The sequence below is a fragment of the Felis catus genome, chromosome B2, assembly GCF_018350175.1.
Source record: "Felis catus isolate Fca126 chromosome B2, F.catus_Fca126_mat1.0, whole genome shotgun sequence".
In the NCBI taxonomy this organism is placed as follows: Eukaryota; Metazoa; Chordata; class Mammalia; order Carnivora; family Felidae; genus Felis; species Felis catus.
The window spans coordinates 37,446,139-37,469,185 of NC_058372.1; the positions used below are offsets into that span (position 1 = coordinate 37,446,139).

The 23,047-nt window shown below is 42.3% G+C and overlaps 1 protein-coding gene across 1 annotated transcript; it reads right to left on the reverse strand.

Annotated features, from left to right (window-relative positions):
- Positions 1–2,187: 2,187 nt before the first annotated feature.
- SAYSD1 (SAYSVFN motif domain containing 1) lies at positions 2,188–16,380 on the reverse strand. The gene is made up of 3 exons (XM_023253939.2): positions 16,072–16,380; positions 9,487–10,531; positions 2,188–2,921 (listed from the first exon to the last, which is right to left on the reverse strand). Exons 1-2 carry the CDS (start codon positions 16,276–16,278, stop codon positions 10,187–10,189), a joined length of 552 nt encoding a protein of 183 aa, XP_023109707.1. The 5' UTR covers positions 16,279–16,380; the 3' UTR covers positions 2,188–2,921; positions 9,487–10,186.
- Between the last annotated feature and the right edge of the window lie 6,667 nt (positions 16,381–23,047).

Here is a 23,047-nt window from a genome sequence, read left to right on the forward strand (position 1 = left end):
GAATGAATTACTGTGGCTCCTTCTCATGTAGGACCAACGGACCTCAGGGTTGATCTGTGTTGCAACCTCCAAGAATAAAATCAATAGCTGAGAATTACAAACCCTGAGCAGTCCCGTGCCAGGAGATGGACTGCTCTGGGGTGGAAGCAGGCAGGTAATACCAAGAGGAGATTTGCAAGCAACTTTTTTTTTTTTTTTAACTTTCCATATCTCTACAGTGAAAGAGCAAGGACTTGAAATAATAACTACAGTTTATATAAGACTTTTCAGTTCCATATGACCTAAGGAATTATTCTAATTCTACTTCTAAAGAATTAGAAACACAGCTCAGGACTTGGGCACCTTAACTACACACATTTAACAACCACAACAAAAAGGTCACAGTTACTTTACCTTTTAGGTCCTATCTTCAACAATCTAGAACCATTTACGTACATTTCTGGCTTATAGAGACAGGTATTTTACGACCAAATATTGTCGAAAGCTTCATAACTCTCGAAAGCTTCATAACTTTAAAAATGCTTAGGAAATCAGGGCTCCTGGGCGGCTCAGTAGGTTAGGCGTCCAACTTAAGCTCAGGTCATGATCTCACAGTTTGTGAGTTTGAGCCCGGCATCGGGCTCTGTGCTGACAGCTCAGAGCCTGGAGCCTGCTTCAGATTCTGCGTCTCCCTCTCTCTCTGCCCCTCCCCTGCTTGCACTCTGTCTCTGCCTCACTCTCATAAATAAATAGATAGATACATAAACATTAAAAAAAATGCTTAGGAAATTAAATTTATGGTTTTACTGAACCCCACTGATATCTACCGATTAGATGTCACTATACAATGAAACCGCCCTCAAGCTCTTTCATCTTTCAAGTTCTGGTGTGGGAAATGGAGATTGGGAGAACCAAAATGTGGGAGATACACACAAAAGTAAAGACATCTCACTCTGATTAAGCTAAGCCAATGTCCTTCCAACAGCATCTTTTAGAAAGGTACAGTAAAAAAAATCAGATGAAAAGACATCTCATATAAAAGAATCAGGTTACATTACAAATTATACTGTGTTGGACTATTCTTAGCCATCAGGAAAAACATCCATAACACCATACTTTACATAAGGTATTTACAAAAGCACCTTCTTTCAGGAAGCGGTAAAGTTCATGAAGCCTACCAACCAAAGCATGATGAAGTCACATCATGGCCACAAGTCCAGAAAAGATGCCACCTTCATGCAGTCTTGGCGTCAGCTGCAACCACGTTTTCTCATGTTCTCCTGGCCCCAAACCAGCTGTCTGCTTCTCAGATACAGCCCTTCTTCTAGCAGGAGGCGACCTTTGCTTCTTGTTTCCCTCACTGGGTTAAGTCTTGGTGTCACTCCTCACATAAGAAATGCCAACCGCTCTTGAGACATTCTGTATCGGTGGTGCACAAGCCCCCGAGGGTATGGCATCACGTGAAACCCAGCAATGCCCCCAAATGTGCACAGCAGCCCACATGAAGAGACTTTCTTCAGCTGTACTCAAAATGGTGCACTGATATAGATTTCCAAAGGCTGCAGCAAGATCACGGACACCCTGTGTAGACTTTTTGGAATCCAACCCCTCTCTCCTCTCTGGGGCTGGATCCTCCAAAGCTATCAAGTCCTAAAGTGAATTTCCCATTTGATCATCTCTCCTTAGTAAATGTCCTCCCGATTCCCTTACTCACCCTGCATTTACCAGCCTTTCATCAGGCATGAGGCTTCCTCTGCTTCTGGGAAACGTATGAATGTGTAGGAAATTCTCCTCTTTCCATAAATAGTTTGAAAATCACATATAGGTGCAGAACCTGGTATAACCCATTAGAAGAGCCAGAATAGCCAAAGACATTTTTTCACCGATGAGACTTTAGAACAAAGCAATGTTTTCATATCATCCTGTGCCATTTCGCCATATGGTATGTTTAGCACTGCTGAAATCAGTCTAAGTCTCAGGGGGCAAATCATTAGAAGGAATATGATTAAAACAAACTCTGCATAACAAATCTATTTTGGTTCACTGCAAAGGAACTGCTAAATGTATAAAAATACTCTGCCTATAAATGCATATGCTTTTCTCTAGAAATTATCCAAATATGATCGATATTATTAGTAAAGCAACGAAATATAGTATTTCCCATAGGAGAGAGGTAAAAAAAAAAAAAAAAGGACATGGAGATATGGAGGAGTGGTGCTATCTTGTACTTGGGGGTTGGGGAGGGGGTGGGAGAGGGACAGGGAAGGTCTTTTGGATGATGTGATAGCAGAAAGATCTGACCGGAGCAAGGGAAAAAAGTCCCAGGATCATCTAAGGGAAGTGAGTTCTAAGCAAAGGAACAGCTAGTGCAAAGACCCTGAAGCAGAAGCTTATTGTGTGTGTTCGAGGAGGGGTCAGCAAACTACGGCTCACTGCCTGGTTTTATAAACAAAGTTTTACTGGCATTCTCATCTGTTCACATATTGTCACATATGGCTGCTTTGGCTCTATAATAGCCAAGCTGAGTCGTTGTGGCAGAGACAGTATGATCAACAAAAGTTTTTCTGTCTGGCCCCGTACAGAGCAAGGCCAAACCATTTTTGCTAAACCCTTGTGTATGATGAACATGAAGGAAGTGAATATAACTGGGAAAGGCAAGAAGGAGCCAGATCACTTAGGGCCTTTTAGGATAAAACCAATAAATAGCCAACCAATCACCAAATGAAAGACACGTGCCAAAGGGTTAGGAGTGCAGACATCATTTATAAGACTTCTTTCTCACCAGTTCACTCCAGTGTGCCTGCCTGAACTCTGCTTTGTTGCTGGTCCTCAGGTTCTCAGCCTTTTTTCCCACGTGACAGCGATGTGCACATCTGATAGGCTGCTGTGAACACGGCCCTGATAGGCCCAGGCAAGCGAGCAGATGTATAACCTAAGGTAACCTTGCAGGTGCATTAAAAAAATTGCAAAATGAACATTCACAAATAATAATATGCTATAAATTGAGACAAACCTAATATTTTAAATGTGTCATAAGACCCAAGAAGCAATGCTACAGACTATGTTTTCGAGCATTTTTTTTTTCATTCAAGCAAAATTCCAGACATAAAATGTATTCAAAGATCTTGCTACACAAAGTATGGTCTGAACACCTGTAGCATCAGCACCACCTTGGAGCTTACTTGAAATGCAGAATCCTAGGCCCTGGACCAGACCTACAGAACCAGAATCCTCATTTTAAAAAGATCCCCAGGAGATGTGAACGGTCACTGTAGTTTGAGACCACTATCTTGACTGGCCTCTAATTACTCTTTTCTAAGAGTTTGAAATACAGTTTTCAATTTCAAAGAGGTTAGCCTATTTATACTATTCCTACTAGTGAACACTGGCTACAACTTAATGTTTAGTAATAGGGGATTGGCTAAATAAAGGATACATTTATCTATGCAGTGATATTAGCAGCTGTCAAAATTAATATTGTAGAAGACAGACAGACATGAGAATTTATTCATAGCTTATCATTAAGTGAAAAAAATCAATTATAGGTAGGACTAAGACAAAAACAAATGTACAAATTATGATTAGAGAACGGAATGTAGCTCTTGTTAATTTAAACAATATAGTAATGGTATAATTAATAAAATGACGAAAGGAAAATGGATAGGAGGTGTAAAGCAGCATAGGTATGTTGAGTTCCTCATCCTTCATAGTCACAGGTGACTGTAATTTAAGGCTAAAAAATCAAGTAACAGTTTACAATTATGTTTAAAAATGGAAAGTCAATTAACCAGTCAGTAGAATTGACAACTGATGAGCGGAGAGAAGTAGGGAAAAGGGGGAAATACTAACTTCTTATATTTATTTTTCAAATGATATTAATAAATACTGCCTGAAATGCAAAAGGATTAAGCCACTAAAGTAAAAAAAAAAAACCAACAACTTTGGAACAGAAATATAAGTTTTCCAAATTATCGAAAGACACACACACACAAAGGGAAAAAAATTAAAACAAAACCAGAGACCGTGTGGTAAAATTACCAATATAAACACAAAGCATAACATAAAATGTGACGAGATAGATAAGGTTTCAATAAATATAAGTGGGTGAAACTCACCTAATAAAAGAAAAATATTTTCACAATGTATTCTAGAGTAAAATCCAACTACTGTCTATATACAAGCAACACACCTGATAAAAATGACTCAGGCTGAAAACCACAGTATGGACAGAGGCAGACTTGGTAAATTCAAACAAAAAGAAAGCAGGGCACTTGGGATGAGCACTGGCTGTTGCATGGAAGCGATGAACCACGGGAATCTAGCCCCAAATTAAGAGCACACAGTACACACTGTATGATAGCCAATTTGACAATAAATTTTATTTTAAAAATAAACAAATAAAAGACTACCATGGGGAAAGAAAAAAAAAAGCAAGCAGGGGTCCCAATCTTACTATCAGATAAGGATGAATTCAGGGCAAAAGTAATAAAGAAAGCAGAGATGGTTTTTTATAATGATAAAAGGAATAATTTTTAATGAAGACCTAAAAATTATGCTTTTATATATTCCAATACCTGAAAATACTTAAAAAATACTATAATCTCATGAAAATTATGGATTAAAAGTATTAACAGAGATATTTTAAAAAGTTAATTTTAACTATTAATATTTTAACTAAACATTAAAAGAACAGTTCAGGGGCACCTGGGTGGCTTGGTCAGTTAAGCATCTGACTCTTGATTTTGGCTCAGGTCATGATCTTGTGGTTTGTGGGTTCGAGGCCTGTGTCTGGCTCTGCCCTGACAGTGAGGAACCTATTTGGGATTCTCTCTCTCTCTCCCCCTCCCTCTGCCCCTCCCCTGCTTGCTCTCTCTCTCAAAAATAAAGAAACACTTAAAAAATTAAAAAAAAATAAAAGAACAGTACATTAAAATCAAGGGTCACTCATTCCAGGAATAAAAGGATGGTTCAATATGTGTAAATATATAACTGATTACATTAATTGGTCAAAGAGAAAAGTCATATTATCTCCACTACACTGAAAGAGATTTTGTGAAATGTGAAATCCATTCTTAATTTAAGAAGGAAAAAAAAAACTTTTAATAACATAAATACAGATGAATAATTATCTCTCCATTTATCCCAGAGACAGCATCATGCTTAATGGGAAAATACTAAAGCATGCTCATTAAGGTCAAGAACAAGACAAAGACATCACTGACTATCATTCTGATTTAACATTTTTCTGGATGTTCTAGCCAATGTTATTAGACAAAGAGGAAAAAACAAGAGGTAAAAAAACTGGACAAAGAGGAGTTAAATTTTATGTTACTGGAAAAGAAAATAATTATCTACATGGAAAATCCACAAAAACGAGTAAAACACTATTATAATTAGTAAGAAAACTCAATAAAGGACAAGAGCTATAACAAAATTAATACACCAAAATCAATAGCTTATATATATGTTAACAACCAGTTGGAAAAAATAATATACGTTCTCAGAATGCATCACTTTTTCCCAAGCAAGCAATTCTCCCTCCAGATTATCACCTTTTTGCCAGGTGGTTTCCTGTGACTAAAAAGCCCTTTTGCCCCTGTTTTTTGGGGGAGTACCGGATGTTCTTTCAAACTCAATACAATATCACCTTCAGGAGGCCCTTCTTGACCCTAGGGTTCTGAAACCTCTTTTTCTCTGCTCTGGCCCTCATTTAGACTGCACACTCTCATAGCACTTACCACACTATCCTGTGGTAACTGTCTGATTATTGGCTGCCCCTTCCATTTGATTGTGAGCTCCTTAAGAAAAGGGACCTTGCCTTCATTATCAATGTGATAACTGATCATCAGAGCCGGGCACCTGGCCTAGAAAAGATTAGTTGCTCCACCAACGTCCACAGTTGATACTATGTTAGGCTTTTGATTCTCTTCATAAGAAATGACCCAAACCTGAAGACAGACTGATGGATAAATGGATAAAGATGGGCAGATGGGCAATACTGCCTGCTAAGTCTAGAGGGGGGGTTGTTGTTTTATTTTAAAATATCGGCATAAATCACTTCTGGTAGCTTTCCGTGCCTTTTCCAGGACCTTTGATGAGCCCTTTCCTTTGTGAATCTTGAAGTGAAAAGAACATCAGAAAAAGCAGCACAAATGGTTCAGATAAACATCCCGGTGGGTTTTCCACATTACATAAGTTCCCAAGTGTGGGGAGAAGGGACCAGGATGTATAGCAGCAGCTCTATGCTACCCCCTGGTGGCAAGATGCATCCCAGCCCCACCAGGTATCCTGGCTCTTACGGTGGATGGACTGTCTGCCCAAGCTCACTTATGGGTTCCCCAGCAGCGCCAAGCCTAAATACAAATATTGGTTAACAGTGTGAGTGGCAGGAAACAAAACACAAAATTTCACTTTCTTCTGCCCAGATGACGATCATTGGTTTTGTCAATTGTGTAACTTCCTTTATTTTTTATTCTTTTGATTTTAGCACTGAGCTTATGAGCAGAGATCAGTCAAAAGGCAAATGTCAAAGACCTCCTAGACTCAAAGTACAATCCTAATAGCACAAAATACATATGCCCAGATCATCACTGTTACAACTCTAGAGCTTTTGAGAAAAGTCATTGTACCCACCAACTGTGACATTCACCTCTGTCCTGAACTGGAACCCTCAGAATGTGTCAGGGTTAGCTTGAAAGTGATTGTCCCAGAGGTACAATGCGGATGATTTAGTCTGGAGAACAGAGAAAACTGAGCGAGAACAGAGTAACAGTTCACCAGTCTGGAGGATGTTCCATGTCCCCTGAGATTAGATAAGTAATAACTTGCGGTGGCATTGGGGGTCAAGTCTTTCGGTTAAGAATTTCCTAAGAAGTGCCTAAATCTTGTACCCGGATTCTTCTTCTTTAGGGGTCACCAGGAAAAAAAAATATTTGGTCAGGAATAAATGCGGTCCTTGCCCAAGGCAAGGGGGATGCATTTGATAGCATTTTGGGGTCCATTCCAGCCCTACAAGTAGAGGTTCATTTAACAGTCTCTGTGAGTAGACAAGACGGGACAATGTGAATAGAAGCAAAAGCCAATTTACTTGTAAGATTTGGACAGAAATGACCTCACCTATGCACAGTGCACACAGCAATCATAGGGACTGAATGCATCTCTGGGATTTCAAGTTCCCTGGTGACAGAAGCAGCCTTTAATGGAAGCTGCTTGCTGAGCTAATGGTCGGGCCCTGAGTGGAAATTCTGAGATCAATAGGCCTTTCTAAATTCAGGAAATCAAGACTGCACCTAAAGCTTAATGGTCTGATAAGAACAGCAAATACATACTGTCCTTTCCTCTCTCCCCTGCCACGCATTTAATTGGTTCACACCCCACTTTTCCTAGAAGTTAATGCTGTTATTACATGCAACCTTTGGCGAGAGGTGAGCAAGGAGAGGTGACAGATCGTGCACAGAAAATCCCATGAAAGATGGGCTTAAGGCAATCAAGCTCCACCTCATTATAAACAGCTACATTTTTAAAGAATGCTAGTGGGATCCACTCCTAAGCTGAGTCTCTTCTATGCCAAGCGGAGTCTCCACTTTGCTGAGATTGCTAATTGGATCATGTGTTCCCAATTTGGAGTTACAGGTGCTTTGTTTTAAGTAAAAGTTTGAATTACACATTTTTAAAACAAATTTTTTAATCTTTATTTTTGAGAGAGAGAGAGAGAGAGAGAGAGAGAGCACAAGTGGGGGAGCAACAGAGAGAGAGAGATAGAGAGAGAGAGAGAGAGAGAGAGAGAGAGAGAGAGAGAGAGAGAGAGAGAGAGAGAGAGAGAGAATCCAAAGCAGGCTGGCTCCAGGCTCTGAGCTGTTAGCACAGAGCCCAACGCAGGGTTCGAACTCATGATCCTCAAGTTCATGACCTGAGCCGAAGTTGGACACTCAGCCTACTGAGCCACCCAGGAGCCCCTGAATTACACATTTTAAAAATGAGAATTCTTTCCTAGAACAATGCTTATTGAGCGGGGCATTGTAGTGAGTCTCTGAATAGGGATATTCCTTGTATTTGGCTTTTATGAAATGTCAAAGCCCAAGTAAAATATCCAGGGAAATGAAGAAAGCCTGAAGAAAATAAATCTGGAAACAAAATCATGTATCTGAAATATGATCAAACCTTGCCTGTTTAATAGGGGTTCACCTGTTTCCCATACTTCCTGGAGGCCCAGCTGAGACAGAAGTCAAGGAAGAAAATACTTCTTTGTGGGGCACCTGGGTGGCTCAGTCAGTGTGTCTGACTTCCGCTCAGGTCATGACCTTATGGTTTGGTTTGTGAGTTCGAGCCCTGTGTTGGGCTCTGCACTGACAGCTCAGAGCCTGGAACCTGCTTTGGATTCTGTGTCTCCCTATCTGCCCCTCCCCTATTCATGCTCTCTCTCTCAAAAAAAATAAAAATAAATTTTTTTTAAATAAAAAAAAAAAAAGAAAGAAAGTACTTCTTCGTTAGCTATAGAGAACTTCTGGTCAAGTGAGGGTTCTGAGGGACAGCCAAAGTGCCTGTCAGCAAAGGGCTAGACAAAGCTGCTCCTCAGATCAGAAGAATTTTCAGCAAGGGCTGGAACACACGTGGTTGGCTACAAAGTGTGTTTCATGAGAACATCCCCTCTGTACGCTCCTAAAACTGAAACTTACCTCATTCTATTATTTTTTTAAATTATTTATTTAAAGTAATCTCTATGCCCAACGTGGGGCTTGAACTCATAACCCTGAGGTCAAGAGTTGCATGCTCTTCCAACTGAGCCAGCTAGGCACCCCATCTCACTCTATTATTGCTATTGCTTGTTTTATTTTGTCCACCAATCCCCCTCCCAGCTAGACTGTATGCTCAGTGCAATGGGAATATGTCTCCTTTTTCCCTCAAGTGCCTACCAGGGAGCTGGCATTCAATGAGTAAAAGTTACATTTAAATGGAGCTAAGGTTTGGCTATAGTAAGCAAATCAGGAAAGAAAGAAAAAAAATTCAGCAATAAGCATCCATTATTTAAGAATATCTCATAAATATTAAAGTTACTGTCAGAATGAGTGAATAACTGAATTCTGAAGTTGAAATCCTACTGAGGAATCACTAATTTCTTAAAATTTTAAAAGTTTCAGAAAAAAAGTATTGCTTTAAAACTAGACTCCTCTTACTCATCAGTATGATCGATAAAAAAAAAAAAAGTATTTAATGGTTTGCTTTGGCCCAATTTTAATGAACCCAAACACTAACTTTGTACTGGAAGAGGAAGAACGACTGAAATCATGTCTGGTTACCCCTATTTACATAATTTCTCACCAGAGGCCCACAGGCAAAGAAAGGGACTGCTTACTCCAGAGCCCTCAGAATATAAGAAACAACCCACGCAGCCAATAAGTCTAGAGTTCCACTTCCACAGCTCTCATCTGAACACACTCAGGAATTTTTTTCTTGCTGAATTCATCATAAATAACCACTTACCAAATCTACCAATCTACCTCCCCTCACCTGTCACTTAGGACTCTGTCTTCTCTTAATCTTCCTTCATTAAGTGGGAGCAGAATAACTGAGGAGAATGGAAGATGGTGATGGGCAATGGGGATCTGTTTCTGAAAAGCAAGTATTTTGAAGCTGTTTTATTTTTCATTACCATTAATGACTGAAAAAAAAAAAAAAGCAAGATTTAAAGCAGAAAACACAAAACAAAAACCAAAAAACAATGAAAAAACAAACATCATCAACAGCAACAAAAAAACCCAAAAAACAAAAACTTGCAACTTAAATTTTTCAGGGGGGAAAAAATGCTTTATAGCATATACGAAAAGACTTAAAGAGAACATTTATTTTAACACACCATTCCTTCAAACAGCTGGGTGTTTTAAAGTTATCTCCCCAATCCCTTTCTACTGCTTTACAAGTGCCTCTCTCAAATAATGAGACAAACAGCTCTCTTTTTTGAGTATGTACTTTTTATAAAGGGCATCATATCCACACTGAGTGTCATTCAAGGGGTTTCACCAAAACCAAAGAGAAGTTCAATGATAAAACCGCAGCAGAAGATTGGGGAAAGAATGCAGAAGTTCACAGCCACAGAACTAACCTGCAAGCTGCTCTTATAAGGTCTTGGGCACTTGAAATCAAACCCACGAGCCCATGTCCAGAGGCTATGAGGGAGCCATGTGGGAGGCTAGCTGCAAGAGAGCAGGGCCTATCTCCCCTCGAGGGGTCTAAACTGTAACTCGCGTTCCAACTGTTCTGCTGTCAGGGTGCCCTGGATGGCTTCGCAGCCTGGGTTGAACACCGAGTAGGCGCTCTTCTCTCCCTCTTTCCTCTCCTCGGGGCCTCGTGTCCCGACATACATCCAGTAGAACAAGGAGAGGACAAAATAGGCCAGGCCAAATTCCAGTTCCACAAACAATCCCAGCAAGACCAACCAGAGAAGAACCTTCAAGAAGGTGATGTTGATCAGGAAAGACTGGTCCTGTGGTGAAGGCAGAGGAATGGCTGTGTTCCGTGGTGGCTGTGACGTGCTGCTCCCCGGCTGAGCCACTTCCTAGGTCACACAAACAAACAGAAGTAAGAATAAAGGGTAATGGGGCTCAAAGGATAAAAACCAATCTGGAAAGACAGCTCTCATTGCTCTGGGAAGGCCTCCAGCTCATTGATTTCTATTTTCTTGCTCTGCTCCCTAAAACAATCATCTCCAAAGAGCTCACGTGCCCTGTTCCAACGGAATCAAAACTGATCTGCACTTAGTGAGCTGTGACCTGATAAAATCCTTACAGCATTCAGGTGGATTCCCATTCATGGGAGTCATTTCCTCAGATCAGTCTGCTGCTAACAAGAGCTAATTTGTGCCCCATAGAGAAACTCCCCAGTAAGTGATAATGCAGCAGCCACACCTAGTGCTTCACACACAGAGTCAATGCTTATTGACTGGATTAGATGAGCTACAGTTTTGTGAGTGGCATGAGTCTAAAATGAGGACTATATGAAACCAGAAACAAAAATCCCTTTCACTTCTTAAAAACAAATCACCATTATAGCCACAACCTTTCCATCCCAGGACTGTCCTACATGCCACCAAGCCCAGGCAGTGTCTTACCTCCTCTGTGCCTGGACTCTCCAAAACATCCTATGTATAGCTGCTAAATGAACTTCCTAAAACACCCCGCCCCCCAACCTTCTGTTCACAAACCTTCAACAAATTTTACTGCCTACAGGTTAAAATGTAAACTTCTTGGGCTGGAATCCATGCAAGGCCTTCCATTTATTCAACAGATAGAAATGCCAGTACACAGGCCCCTGGGTTGGGTGCGAATGGGAGATACAGGTATTCAGATAGCTTTAGGGAGGCTTGATCTCTAGTCCAGTATTTTCCAAAATTTTTTGGGTATGATCCATAATAAGAAATACATTTTGTACTGTGACCCCACATATATGTGTGTGTGTGTGTATGTATATATATATATATGTATATATGTATGTATGTATGTATGTATGTATGTATATATGAAAAAGTTTCACAAATCAACAAATATCTTCACCACACATGAAATTCTCATCTTCCATTCCACTTTTTTAAAATTTGTTTTTAACAGAGGACTAGATCCTCTAAATTGATTTCACCACCCACTAACGGGTCACGACGTACAGTCTGTAAAACAATGATCTAAAAAATTAACTGTACGATACAATCCACAATCCACTGCTCTACTCCAGTTCAACAGGGCTTACTACCCAGAGACACTGCCCCCCCTTGTATCCTGCTCTGCTTCCTCTCCATTCTCAGCTCTGTGCCTTCCTTCCAGGCCAGCATGACTGGTGAACTGTGTATGCTTGACCTCTGCAGCTATCAAGGAGGGATTCCCCCTCTGCCTCCCAGAGCACTTACTGCCTCTTTGTCTCATTGAGCACCAAACTATATGCTCATTAAGTGTTGTGTTTTTAAGCTTATGTATTTATTTTGAGAGAGTGCAAATGGGGGAGTGGCAGAGAGAGAGAGAGAGAGAGAGAGAGAGAGAGAGAGAGAAAGGGGGAGAGAGGGGGAGAGAGAGAGAGAGAGAGAATGAATCCCAAGCAGGCCCCACACTGCCAGCGGAGCCCAATGCAGGGCTCGAATTCATGAACCGTGAGCTCGTGACCTAAGCCGAAGTCAGACCCTTAACCGACTGAGCCACCCAGCCACCCCAAGTGTTTTTCTTTTAATACAGTTCGCATGTGTCCTTAGATTGCTACCAGGAGGCCAATGGACTACCATTTATCTTTTAGTGTCTCCAGAGCCAAACAGAGCACCCCACACGTAGGTTCTCAATACACAGCATAACTTTTAGTTCATTTCTTCAATTATATCCCCATTCCTCCCATGATAATTTAAAACGGGACCACAAATATTATCTGGTCTTGATAAAAAATATAGGTCATCTGATTTACATTGCTTCAGAAATTCTATTTTGTTGCAACCTTCTTTTCTAGTGTTAAGGTTGTAATTATTACCTTTTCTGTTAGACTGGAAAAGTCCTTAACATGCCATCAGCAACACACCCTCTCCTGACACACACATGTTTGTTAAGTAAATAAATGTCCCTTTCAGATTTGACCAGTGTGCACAATAGAGAAATCACTGAAAGTCTCAGCAGGGAACTAATATAATCTGATTTATATTAAGACTACTCTGGCTGACAGGTAGAGAATGGGCTACAAGGCTAGAAGCAGGGAAATTGTGAGTAGCTCACGTAGGACGCTCAGTGAGAGAGAAGGGCCAGGCATAACTAGGGTGGTGACACAGAAGTCAGAGAGAAATGACTGACTGAAGGATGCAGAATACATTTTGAATGTGTACAACTTGAAATTTACTGTAAACTGAATTTATCATTGAAGGAGTATAAAAAGAATAATGCTTATGGCCACGATTTATGGCACGCCTTTGAGACGCCCCATCTCCCATAATCAGGAGATAAGCACTGTTAATCCCAATTTACTGATAGGGAAACACTGAGATGTTAAGTAACTCCCCTAGTCTCACACAGCTAGTGATAGAGAGGAGACTGGTGCAGGATCCCAGCACAGCCTCCCTCCAAAGCTCTTGGTACTTAATTAGGGACCTTTATGAGGAATGGTAAAGGGAAGGGTTAGAGAGCTAGGAGATGGGGGAATGGGTCAAACCAACTGGCAAAGGGAACAAACAAGAGGAGAGATATAGAAATTCCTCTACTTCCTTTGGCATTTGCTTTAGGACCAGTGTGGCTTCTGCTATAAAAGCTGTGTATGGAAGTGTTTGTGGTTGTCACCGCACATAGAGGCATAGTTTAGGGCAAATACTTCCATTTCTCAAATACCAAGCTGCTTACCACCTCAGGGCCTTTGCACCTACGGTTTCTTTTGAGAGGAATGCCCCCTTCCCCTCACATGACCTGGATGTTTCCCTCCTCTCCTACAAATCTCAGCAAAAATGTGACCACATGTGCCCTTGTCCTTGTCCTGGGTTTCTCGAAGAGTGGCTTCTTCTTATGAAACGCCATTTCCTCAGGGAGGTCCTCCCTGCCCACCCAATTTAAAGTAGCACTCTGCACCTCTCACCCCCAGTTCACTATCATAGCATCCTGTTCTTCCCCCCTTTCATAGCATTCATCATTCAGCTTTGTTTATCATCTGCTGCCCCAAATGCAAGTTCTGTGAGAACAGGGCTTCATCTGCCTTTATCCCACTGTTTCCCAGATTCGGGACAGTAGCTGGAACAGACTGGGCACAGGATATAATTTTGCTGAATAAATGAATGAATGATGGCAAGGAAAGGGAAGATATTAGAAGGTGATTCCTGGGTTTGAGAGAGTGATGCAAAGGCTGTGGTTAGCCAGGTGACTCCAAAGGAGAGCATTTGAGCAGTGGGTCAGTCCGAGCCAAGGCTGGAGGGGCAGAGTCACAGGATGAGAGAGGATACCTTGGGGCTAGAAGGTGCTGGGGACTGCTGCAGGGTATGCCTGGGCAGGGAGACAGGGGGCTTCTGTGGGGTTGAAAAAAGTCACAAGCATTTTGGTCCCAATGTGGAACAAGCTTGTCACAGAAAGAAATGTTTGATCTTGGGGACTGCTTTCTTCAAGCTAAATTCGAGAGTGGAGGAAGGAGGATATGGATGCTTCCTTATCAATGACAACCAAGAAGCAATTACAAATAGAAGGCTAGAGAAATTTCTGACAAGCCACTGTGTGTCTCCAAAATGATTAAGAGAGATGGATTGTAAATTGGGAGAAAGAAAAAAACAATTTAATGAGAATTTTCACACCAGAGCAAACCCACGAATGATAACTGAGCCAATGAAAATGAGCTTAAGACAGAGTCCCTTATGAAAAACAGAGTAATTAATAAGAACAACTGGAGATCCAGCATTTCCTGTCATCCTTTTGTCGGGACATCAGCTTTTAGGTTTTTAATAATGGAAACTTTCTCCAAGTTCAGCTTCTCTGGGTCCAATTCAATGATCTCATACTCCTTTGGAAATGAGACACACAGGCAAAAACTCATTGTGTGGGCTAGACATTGTTTTTTAACTGTGGAGAGGAAAAAGGGTAAGGGAAGTAGATTCTAAAATCTTAACCAATTGTGCTCAGTGAGTTCTAATCAACAATGAAGTTATCCTGAGATAAACCGCATGCAAGGAAATAGATTGTCTGAACCCTGCTGCACTCTCTTTCTGCAAGTCTGATGGAACCCTGCGTGTTATGGAGAATAGTATCTAATCAAAACTGAGTAACCATAAGTTCTCCTTGGTTTAAAAAAATTGCCTAAAACCAGATGTTGTGCAATAATAAATGAACTAAGAGAAATAATTTTAAGAGGAGTAAGGTACATTTCTGCTCCAATACATTTTTTCTTTTTTTTTTTTTTTTAAATTTTTTTTTTCAACGTTTATTTATTTTTGGGACAGAGAGAGACAGAGCATGAACGGGGGAGGGGCAGAGAGAGAGGGAGACACAGAATCGGAAACAGGCTCCAGGCTCTGAGCCATCAGCCCAGAGCCTGACGCGGGGCTCGAACTCCCGGACCGCGAGATCGTGACCTGGCTGAAGTCGGACGCTTAACCGACTGCGCCACCCAGGCGCCCCAACATTTTCATTTTCAAAAGGAATTTTTTGGCTATTACACTTTTGAGATAGGAAGGCTTTGTCACAGATTGTCTCAAGGCACCTATTTTCCCTCCATGTTGTGTCCTGTATTCCAACATAGATAATCTAATCTCACACACAGGGCACCTTGCCACTCTACTCCTGAGTGAAAACGAAATGAAAATACAAGATGTGAAATGAAAATACCAAGTTCATCTGAACATTAAGAGAATACTAAAGAATCAAAGAGTGGAAAGGCTATCATACTAATCTAAATAATGCTTTCACCTGAACATTCACCAGAGAACTTGAGTAAGTTTCCCTAGTTAATAGAGGTGCACAAGCAAGCATCTGCGGCCTCTGGCAGTTACACAAACCACACTTTTGCACGTTTGTATTCAAATGCTATTTCTAAAGCACAGGCTTTCTGGGCTACTGGCTGCATGTGTCCCAGGTGCGAAATGAAAGGAAGCCTTCATTACTGCCACTTTTTAGCAGTATCCAATTAGACCTTTACCCTCCATTAGCGGAGGGCTGCAGCTGAAAGCGGTGGTGGAGAAGTTCCCGCAGGCTACAGGGCATCACAATAACTCAACGCGCTGTGAGTAACTCAAGGGCAGAGGTGTTTTCTTCCAGGACCCTAGACCATCGCTTCCCGACCGGAATCAGGATCTGCGTGGGTCGCGGGCTGGAAAGAAAATGTCAAAGCGAAGGATCAGTGCAGACACGTGTGGCCCGAGATGCCAGGCTCCGGCCCTCAACAGTCGGGAGGCGCCGGCAGCCCCGCCCCGCCAGCGAAGGTGGGAACCAGAGGAGGGAACTGGACTCCCGCTCCTTCGCGTGGTGGGCGGGGACGGCTCCTCGGTGGGGGCGTGGCCTGAAGGCCGCCACGCGATGGGCGGGCAGTGGGTGTGGCCTCAGCCGGATTTTACTGGGTGGATACGACAGCGTCCCTGAAGCTAGGTCCCGCGGGGCGAGGCCTTCCTCTCACCTGAGCGAGGCTGGGCTGGGCCCGGATATTCGCGGGCCTCGGTTTCCACACCAGGAACCGTTTTAGCCAGCCTGGAGCTGCCTTTGGAGTCGCAGCTGCTTCCGCCTTCTTCCCTGAGGTTTGTGCACTCCGGCTCGAAGTGTTGGGTTCGGCCGCCAGCCCGGCCCGTTTCCTGGCCTCTCGGAACTCGGCTAACCGCTGTTCCATGGCGCGCGCCTCGCTCCCCGCGCGCCCTGGAGCGCGCACCCGCCGGCCGGGCTCCTGCCCTCCGCTTTGCCCGGCGCCTGGCCGCAGTGCGCCTGCGTAGCGGCGGCTCTGTGCCGCGCGTGCGTGCTGGGGGCCAGGGACTCCGCGAGCACCAGTGTTTGTGACGTTCGTTGGGCTGAATGTACAGCTAATAATGCCCTCTAAACGCTAGTGGACGGAGTGTCAGCCTCTCAGGGCAAATGGCTAAGCATCCAAAGCATAGGGGCGCCTAGCTGGCCTAGTCGGAAGAGCATGCGACTCTTGATCTCAGGGTTAGAGTTCAAGACCCACCTTGAGTTAGAGATTACTTAAATAAAAACTTTAAAAAAAATTTTTTTAAAGCATAAAGACTGTTCCATTGGCCCCCTCTCTTCCGCGGGCTCTTCCGAGGAAAGTTCTCCAGTGCTCCATCTCACTTCAGGGATCTAAAGGGAACATCCCTTTAGCAGTTAGGCGCTAGTATTGCAGGCCAGTTTCAAAAGGTGGTCCCAGGGCATTAGAGAAGGCCCATCATATCTGGGAGGTTCTGGTGCCAAAAGGAACACAGTATAGTCTCCCCCTTTCCTTTTGATACGCCGATCTTAGCACTTGGAGGTGACTCACCTCTCGCATAGCAGACAGGCAGGCCATACAGATCATTGTCACTGCTTTTACCACAATGCAAACTACCTCTCGATGTGTCTAGATAGGTCAGAGACTTAAGAAAAAAACACTTTTATCGGTGTGCAACTTAAAATACACAAATCTTAAGTGGGGGGGCTCAATAGGTTTGTAATTATGAATACACCTCTGTAAGTATTGTACTATCTAGAAAAAGAACGTTTCTAGTACACTGAGGAGCCCCTTATCCCCTCTCCCAATCACTATTCACCCAAAAGACTCAGGTGTCTGTTAGATTTTTAAAGCTCTAAGCATCTAGCGAAGTGCCACTCACATAATTGAGACTCAAGTATTTCTTGGATCTTGCTGAGTTTTTGAGTCAAGAAACTAGATGAAGTAGAATGGAGTCTCATTCATTTAACAAATATTTATCAAGACCGTGCTGTGTGTCAAGTGTTGTGTCTGGCACTAGAGATGCTGGGATGAATGAAATACATCCGTTTTATTAGCACTTACTTACATTCTAAATAGACAAATGCGTAACTACATATTTATATTTAATGTAATGTCAGATACTGACTAGTGCTATGAAGAAAAATAAAGTAAGGAATAGAGATGGTGGGACTATTTACAGCTGATGACCAGGGAAGACTTCTCTGAGGAATTGCCATTCCCACAGAGACCTAAGTGAAATGAGTGAGGCATGCAGGTATCTGGAAAAAAATGTTTCAGTGATAGGAAACAGCAAGTGCGAAGGTTCTGAGACCTTAAGTGTACGCTTGACTTGCTCATAGAACATCAGGGAGGCCAGTGTAACCAGTGCAGAGGGAAGAAAATAGTAGAAAATAAATACTCACAGATATCCAGATGTGAGGCCCTATAGGCCAACGTGAATACTTTGTATTGCATCCTGAGTGTGATGGTAGTGATTGGAAGATTTTGAATAGGAGACGACATGACATGACATTTTTAAAGGAGTACACAGGCTGCTTCAGATGGGGTCCTGGAAGAGTGCAAGGGTAGAAGAAGGAAAACCAGTTAGGAGCACAGTAGGACAAGAGAGACTGGCTGTTTGGGCTACAGTAGTGGTAATGGGGGTGGTCAGATTCTGAATATATTTTGAAGAGCTGAGCCACATAATGTGTGGATTGATTGGATGTGGAATGTGCAAAAAAGGAATCAAGCATGATAGATTTCTGCCATTCTCTCTCCCTCCTGACCACATACCCTGAGCAACCAAGGGAATGGTGCTGGGACCCTCTACTGAAATGAGGGGAGACTAGGAAGGGAGGAGTATGGGACGAACATGGAGAGCTTTGTTTTTGAATGCCAAGATGCTTGTTTGAGATGCTTGTTGGATATCCAGTGTAGGCAATTGGATGGTGAAAATGAGTTCAGGGAAAAGTCAGGACTGGAGAAACATATTGGGAATCATCCACATGTATGATATTTAAAGCCATAAAACTAGAAGAGATCAAATAGAAGGTGAATGTGGATAAGGAGGAAAGATATTGGAGGACTGAGCCCTGAATAGAGATGGTTTGTAAGACAGAAAAGAATGGGGTCATTATAACACAATGACCTTTGATAGAGAAACCACAGAGAAAATTTCTTGCCCATCTTGGTGTCTGGAGTAGGTCTGCTTCTCTCGAGAGACTGGAGGTTCTTTTATTGATTGTGTTTCCCACTTGATAATCACTCTGAGACCTTAGAGCTATATTTATGGTCTACTTCTAGTGGGTATTTACACTTAAGGCATGTAATTTGTGGGCTCTTGTAATCAGGGTCCCTGGCAGGAAAAATAACACTTCCAAACCGATTAAGTAGGGAGAGTTTCATGAAGGAGTTATTACAGAGGTGTGACATGATTAAGGGAGCCAGTCGGGGATGGTTCACAGGAAGTGTTACCAGCCTCTGGGCTTCAAGCAACAAGGGGACACAGTGGTCATCAGAACCCTTGAGACCTGTACTATAGGAAAAGCCCAAGAAAGGGGAGCCCTTCAAGGAGGACAGACCAGGTAGGGAAGGAGGGAAAAAGGATCAGAAGGAGCAAATGGAGACTATCCAGCCAAGTACTAATGCCATTCCAGGCCCATCTTGCTTTGGTAACCTGATTTTCCCTTTGCCTTGTCTTCTGATTTATTATACGTTGATTTTGTCTCAGAAATTTGTAAAACCTCTTTAAATCCTTTTCTGGAAAAGGTCGAAAGAATGAAAAGTTATGGTGAAAGAGATGAAGAACAATTCCTGCTGCATTAATAACTTATATTTTCTTTTTGGATAAGATTATAAAGGAAGTCAATAAGAAAGGTCCCAAAGTGTGCTTAATGTGTGAATTTAATTTTTATTATAAAATAGTTTGTACATAATAAATTTAGTGTATATGTATGTGTACACACACACACACACACACACACACACACTTGGGGCCAATTGGTATATTTACACATATATATCATATTTGTACATTAAAAGGAATAAAATGTTCACATGCCTTGTGATATATTAAGTCTTTGGCCTCAATACTTCATTTTTTGCATCTGTGCCATAAAAGGCAGAGTATACTTTCCCATTCCTTGACTTTGAACTCAGCCACACAGGTTGCTTTGGCCAATAGAATAATGGCAACATTATGCAAGCAGAGGCTTGAAGCATCTTTGTCTTATTGAATGCACCCTCTTAATACTCTGTACTGCCATGAGTTGAACTTGTAACGGCTAGCCAGCTGGTCTAAGAATAATGAGAGTCAGGTGGATATATAGTCACCCAGCTGACATACAGACCTGCAGTTTAAAGCTGAGGTGCCCAGCTGAGCCCAACCTCAAATAGCTGACCCTAGCTTACCCCAAGAGGTATAAAAAAATAAATGCTTATTTTATGTCACAGAAGTTTTGTGAGTTTTATTACACAGAAAAAGCTACTCAAGAATAAGAACATTTCTCTGTGTGCTTGTGGTCCATTCCTGACTCCTTCCCACCTCTTCAATCTACTAACGTAGTGAGTTACATTAATAGATTTTCTGTTAAAACATCCTACATTCCTGGAATAACCAAAACTCAGTCACTTTATAAAATATAAAATTCAAAGCTAGATTCAGTTTAGTAATTTTTAAAGGACTTTTGCATTCGTGTTCATTAATGAGATTATTTTCTGTAGTTTTCTTTTCATGTACTATATTTGAAAGATTTTGGTTTTAGGATTATACTAGCTTTTTATAAAATAAGCTGAAGGGTGGCTCCATCTTCTCCCCCACTCCCATTTTCTAGAACAGTTTGAATAAAATAGGAATTAACCTATTTCTTGAAGGTTTGGTAGGACTTTATAGTAAAAGAAACACCAGAAAACTGGTGTGTCCTTAATCAAGTAAATAAATGTAAGCTACAGTTAAATGGACTAGTCAACACAAACTTACCAAAAAAGTGTTAAGAAATGGATCAACATTAGTCTGTCCTGTCTGATGTTTTTGGGAGTGGCCTGGATGAAAATTTTAAAAGGCATTTTATCATAATTTCAGGTGACAAAAATTTAGTAGAGAAGATCTATAATTATGTCTGTAGGGAAAACTGAAATAAATTTGATTAATTTTTCATGTTGAAAATATTGTGGAGATGCTTGGAGGGAACTCCACCTCCTTCTAGATTTGCATTTGTGTTTTTATGTCTTTGTTTTTGTTTCTTAGTCATCTGCTTGAGACCAGTTTGTTTCAATAGGATTCATAGCTTTTCCCTGACCACAGACTGGAGGGGAGGGGGGCGTGTGTTGTGGGTGCTTCAGCTGCTACAGTCGATCCTGTTGTCATAGTGAGAAAGGATCCCCCCCATGTTCTATGCTCTTTCAGGTCCTATCCCTGTAGGTACTGCATGTTGGGTTCTTAGCACTATGCTTTATATGACAAGCCATAGCATATGCAGAGCAGAGTGACCTGGATAATGATCTTTCTAGAGCAGGTTTCTCAGCCTTGGTTCTTTAGACCTTTTGGGCCAGATAATTCTTTGTTGTGGAGGCTGTCCTGTGCCTTGTAGCACCCTTACCAACATCCTAGGCCACAGCCCATTGCTGCCAGTAACGCTCCCTACTAGTTTTAACAGCCAAAAATGTCTCCAGGCAGTGTCACGTGTACCCTGGGAGTCAAATTTGCCCCAGGTTGAGAATGACTAGTTTAGAGACCATATTGTAATAAGAGTGGTAAGGACAGTGGGTGATTTGGGCCAGAGAAGAGGAGTCATAGTGAAAATATACCAGTTATTTTTAGAAACTATTAAAAGAGATATTGTGGGGCGGGGGAGGGGAATCATTCTATGGGGCTCCAAAAAGCAGAATTGAGGCCAACGGTCAGAAATTACAAGGTAATATATGGTGCACCTGGGTGGCCCAGTCAGTTGAGCCTCTCTTAGTTTCAGCTTAGGTCATGATCCCAGGGTCATGAGATCAAGCCCCACGTTGGACTCCACGCTGAGCAGGGAGCCTGCCTAAAATTCTGTCTCTCTCTCTCTCTCTTCCCTGCTCGTGTGCTCTCTCTCTTTCCCAAATAAAAGAAAAAAAAAAAGAAAAGAAATTACAAGGTAATATATATGGAAGCTTTAAAAAATTAAAGGATTTTTCAGCAACTCAGTTATTTCCAGCGACAGCATGGCATCCTCAGAGGAGTGAGCTCTCCCCAGTAGTAGCAGTATTCAGTCAGAAGGTGACCACTACCTCTCAGGAATGTTGTAGAGGGGCTTTCTGAACTGGAGAGATTTGGTTAGCCTAAATGGAATACTTTGGGGCATCAGGCTAAGAATATGTCATATAAGGTTTTTGTACCACGGGGGCAGAACTCACTATGCCTGCACCCGCTGATGGCTTATTTCTATAAGCACCTGCGGGCTTTCTCTGGCTGCATGAATGTGTTCAACTAGTGCATGAGGCACACTGGCAGCAGTTGGGGGGTATTCCCACCATCCCTCAAAGAGCCTTCAACCAACTGGGGGTGGGAGTTGGTAGATAAATACCCCAGCTCCCTCACTCCTTTTTTTCTCCCCCCTCACTCCTCATGGGTTGTGACTCTGAGGTACATTCCACAGAGTCTCCCAGGGATCTTCAGAAGAAAGGAGCCTCAGTTGCCCACAGCAGTACCTGCTCATTAAAGCATCCTTTATCACTTTTCTTCCCTTTCCTATCTCACTTTCCTGCTGTCCAGTCAGTGCTCTCGGGACTCACTTCCTCAGTAAACTTCTTCCATTCAAATCATTATCTTAAGATCTTCTTGGGGCGCCTGGGTGGCTCAGTCGGTTAAGCGGCCGACTTGGGCTCAGGTCATGATCTCACAGTCCGTGAGTTCGAGCCCCGCGTCAGGCTCTGTGCTGACAGCTCAGAGCCTGGAGCCTGTTTCAGACTCTGTGACTCCCTCTCTGACCCTCCCCTGTTCATGCTCTGTCTCTCCCTGTCTCAAAAATAAATAAAACGTTAAAAAAAAAATTCAAAAAAAAAAAAAAGATCTTCTTCCAAGAGAGTCTAAGGCAAGACCACACTGCAAGACCTAAGCAAGGCAGAAAGGGAAGTAAACCAGAAGGCTAGTTGGTAGTTCCCATTTACTAGACCCCTGTCTTTAAGTTTAAAGCAAGCAAAACAGGGATTTTGACTAGCACAGTCCAAGGAGAATATTTGGAAATGGGAATAAAGAAGTTAAAAAAGAGGAAGAGAAGGCCACAGTGCTTCAACTAAAGCAGCCTGGGCCAGCTTCTGGGAAGATGGGTTGGCTTACGTGTTATGTTGAACCCCGTGGAGAACAGGATCCAGTCATTCTATGATTCAATCCTCCAAGGACTTTAGAGACCAATTAGTCAGCAAGTGTTGACTAAAAACTTGTTATAGGCCAGGCCCTGTGCCAGGCTTTGAGGATGCAGAGAGGTATAAAATACAGTCCCAGCCTTTAGGAGTTTAAGGTCTAGTTGAGGAGGCAGACTCATTAAAAGACAACTATACATGAAGGTCTGGGAGAGCAGAAGAGGGTCACTAACTCAGGCTGGGGAGAAGTATGACTTCCTTAGATTTAAATATGGGGAAACTGAGGCCAGCAAAGGCAAGCTGATGAGGTATAATCCCTGGGCATTGCTGTAGACAATACATATTTCTGGCAATAGTTTCTTTC

Coding starts and splice junctions, on each gene's coding strand:
- SAYSD1 (XM_023253939.2), bottom strand. CDS start 16,278: ATGGAACAGCGGTTAGCCGAGTTCCGAGAGGCCAGGAAACGGGCCGGG. Junction 10,532..16,071: donor CCCAGCCCAGCCTCGCTCAG/GTGAGAGGAAGG, acceptor TGTGTGACCTAG/GAAGTGGCTCAGCCGGGGAG.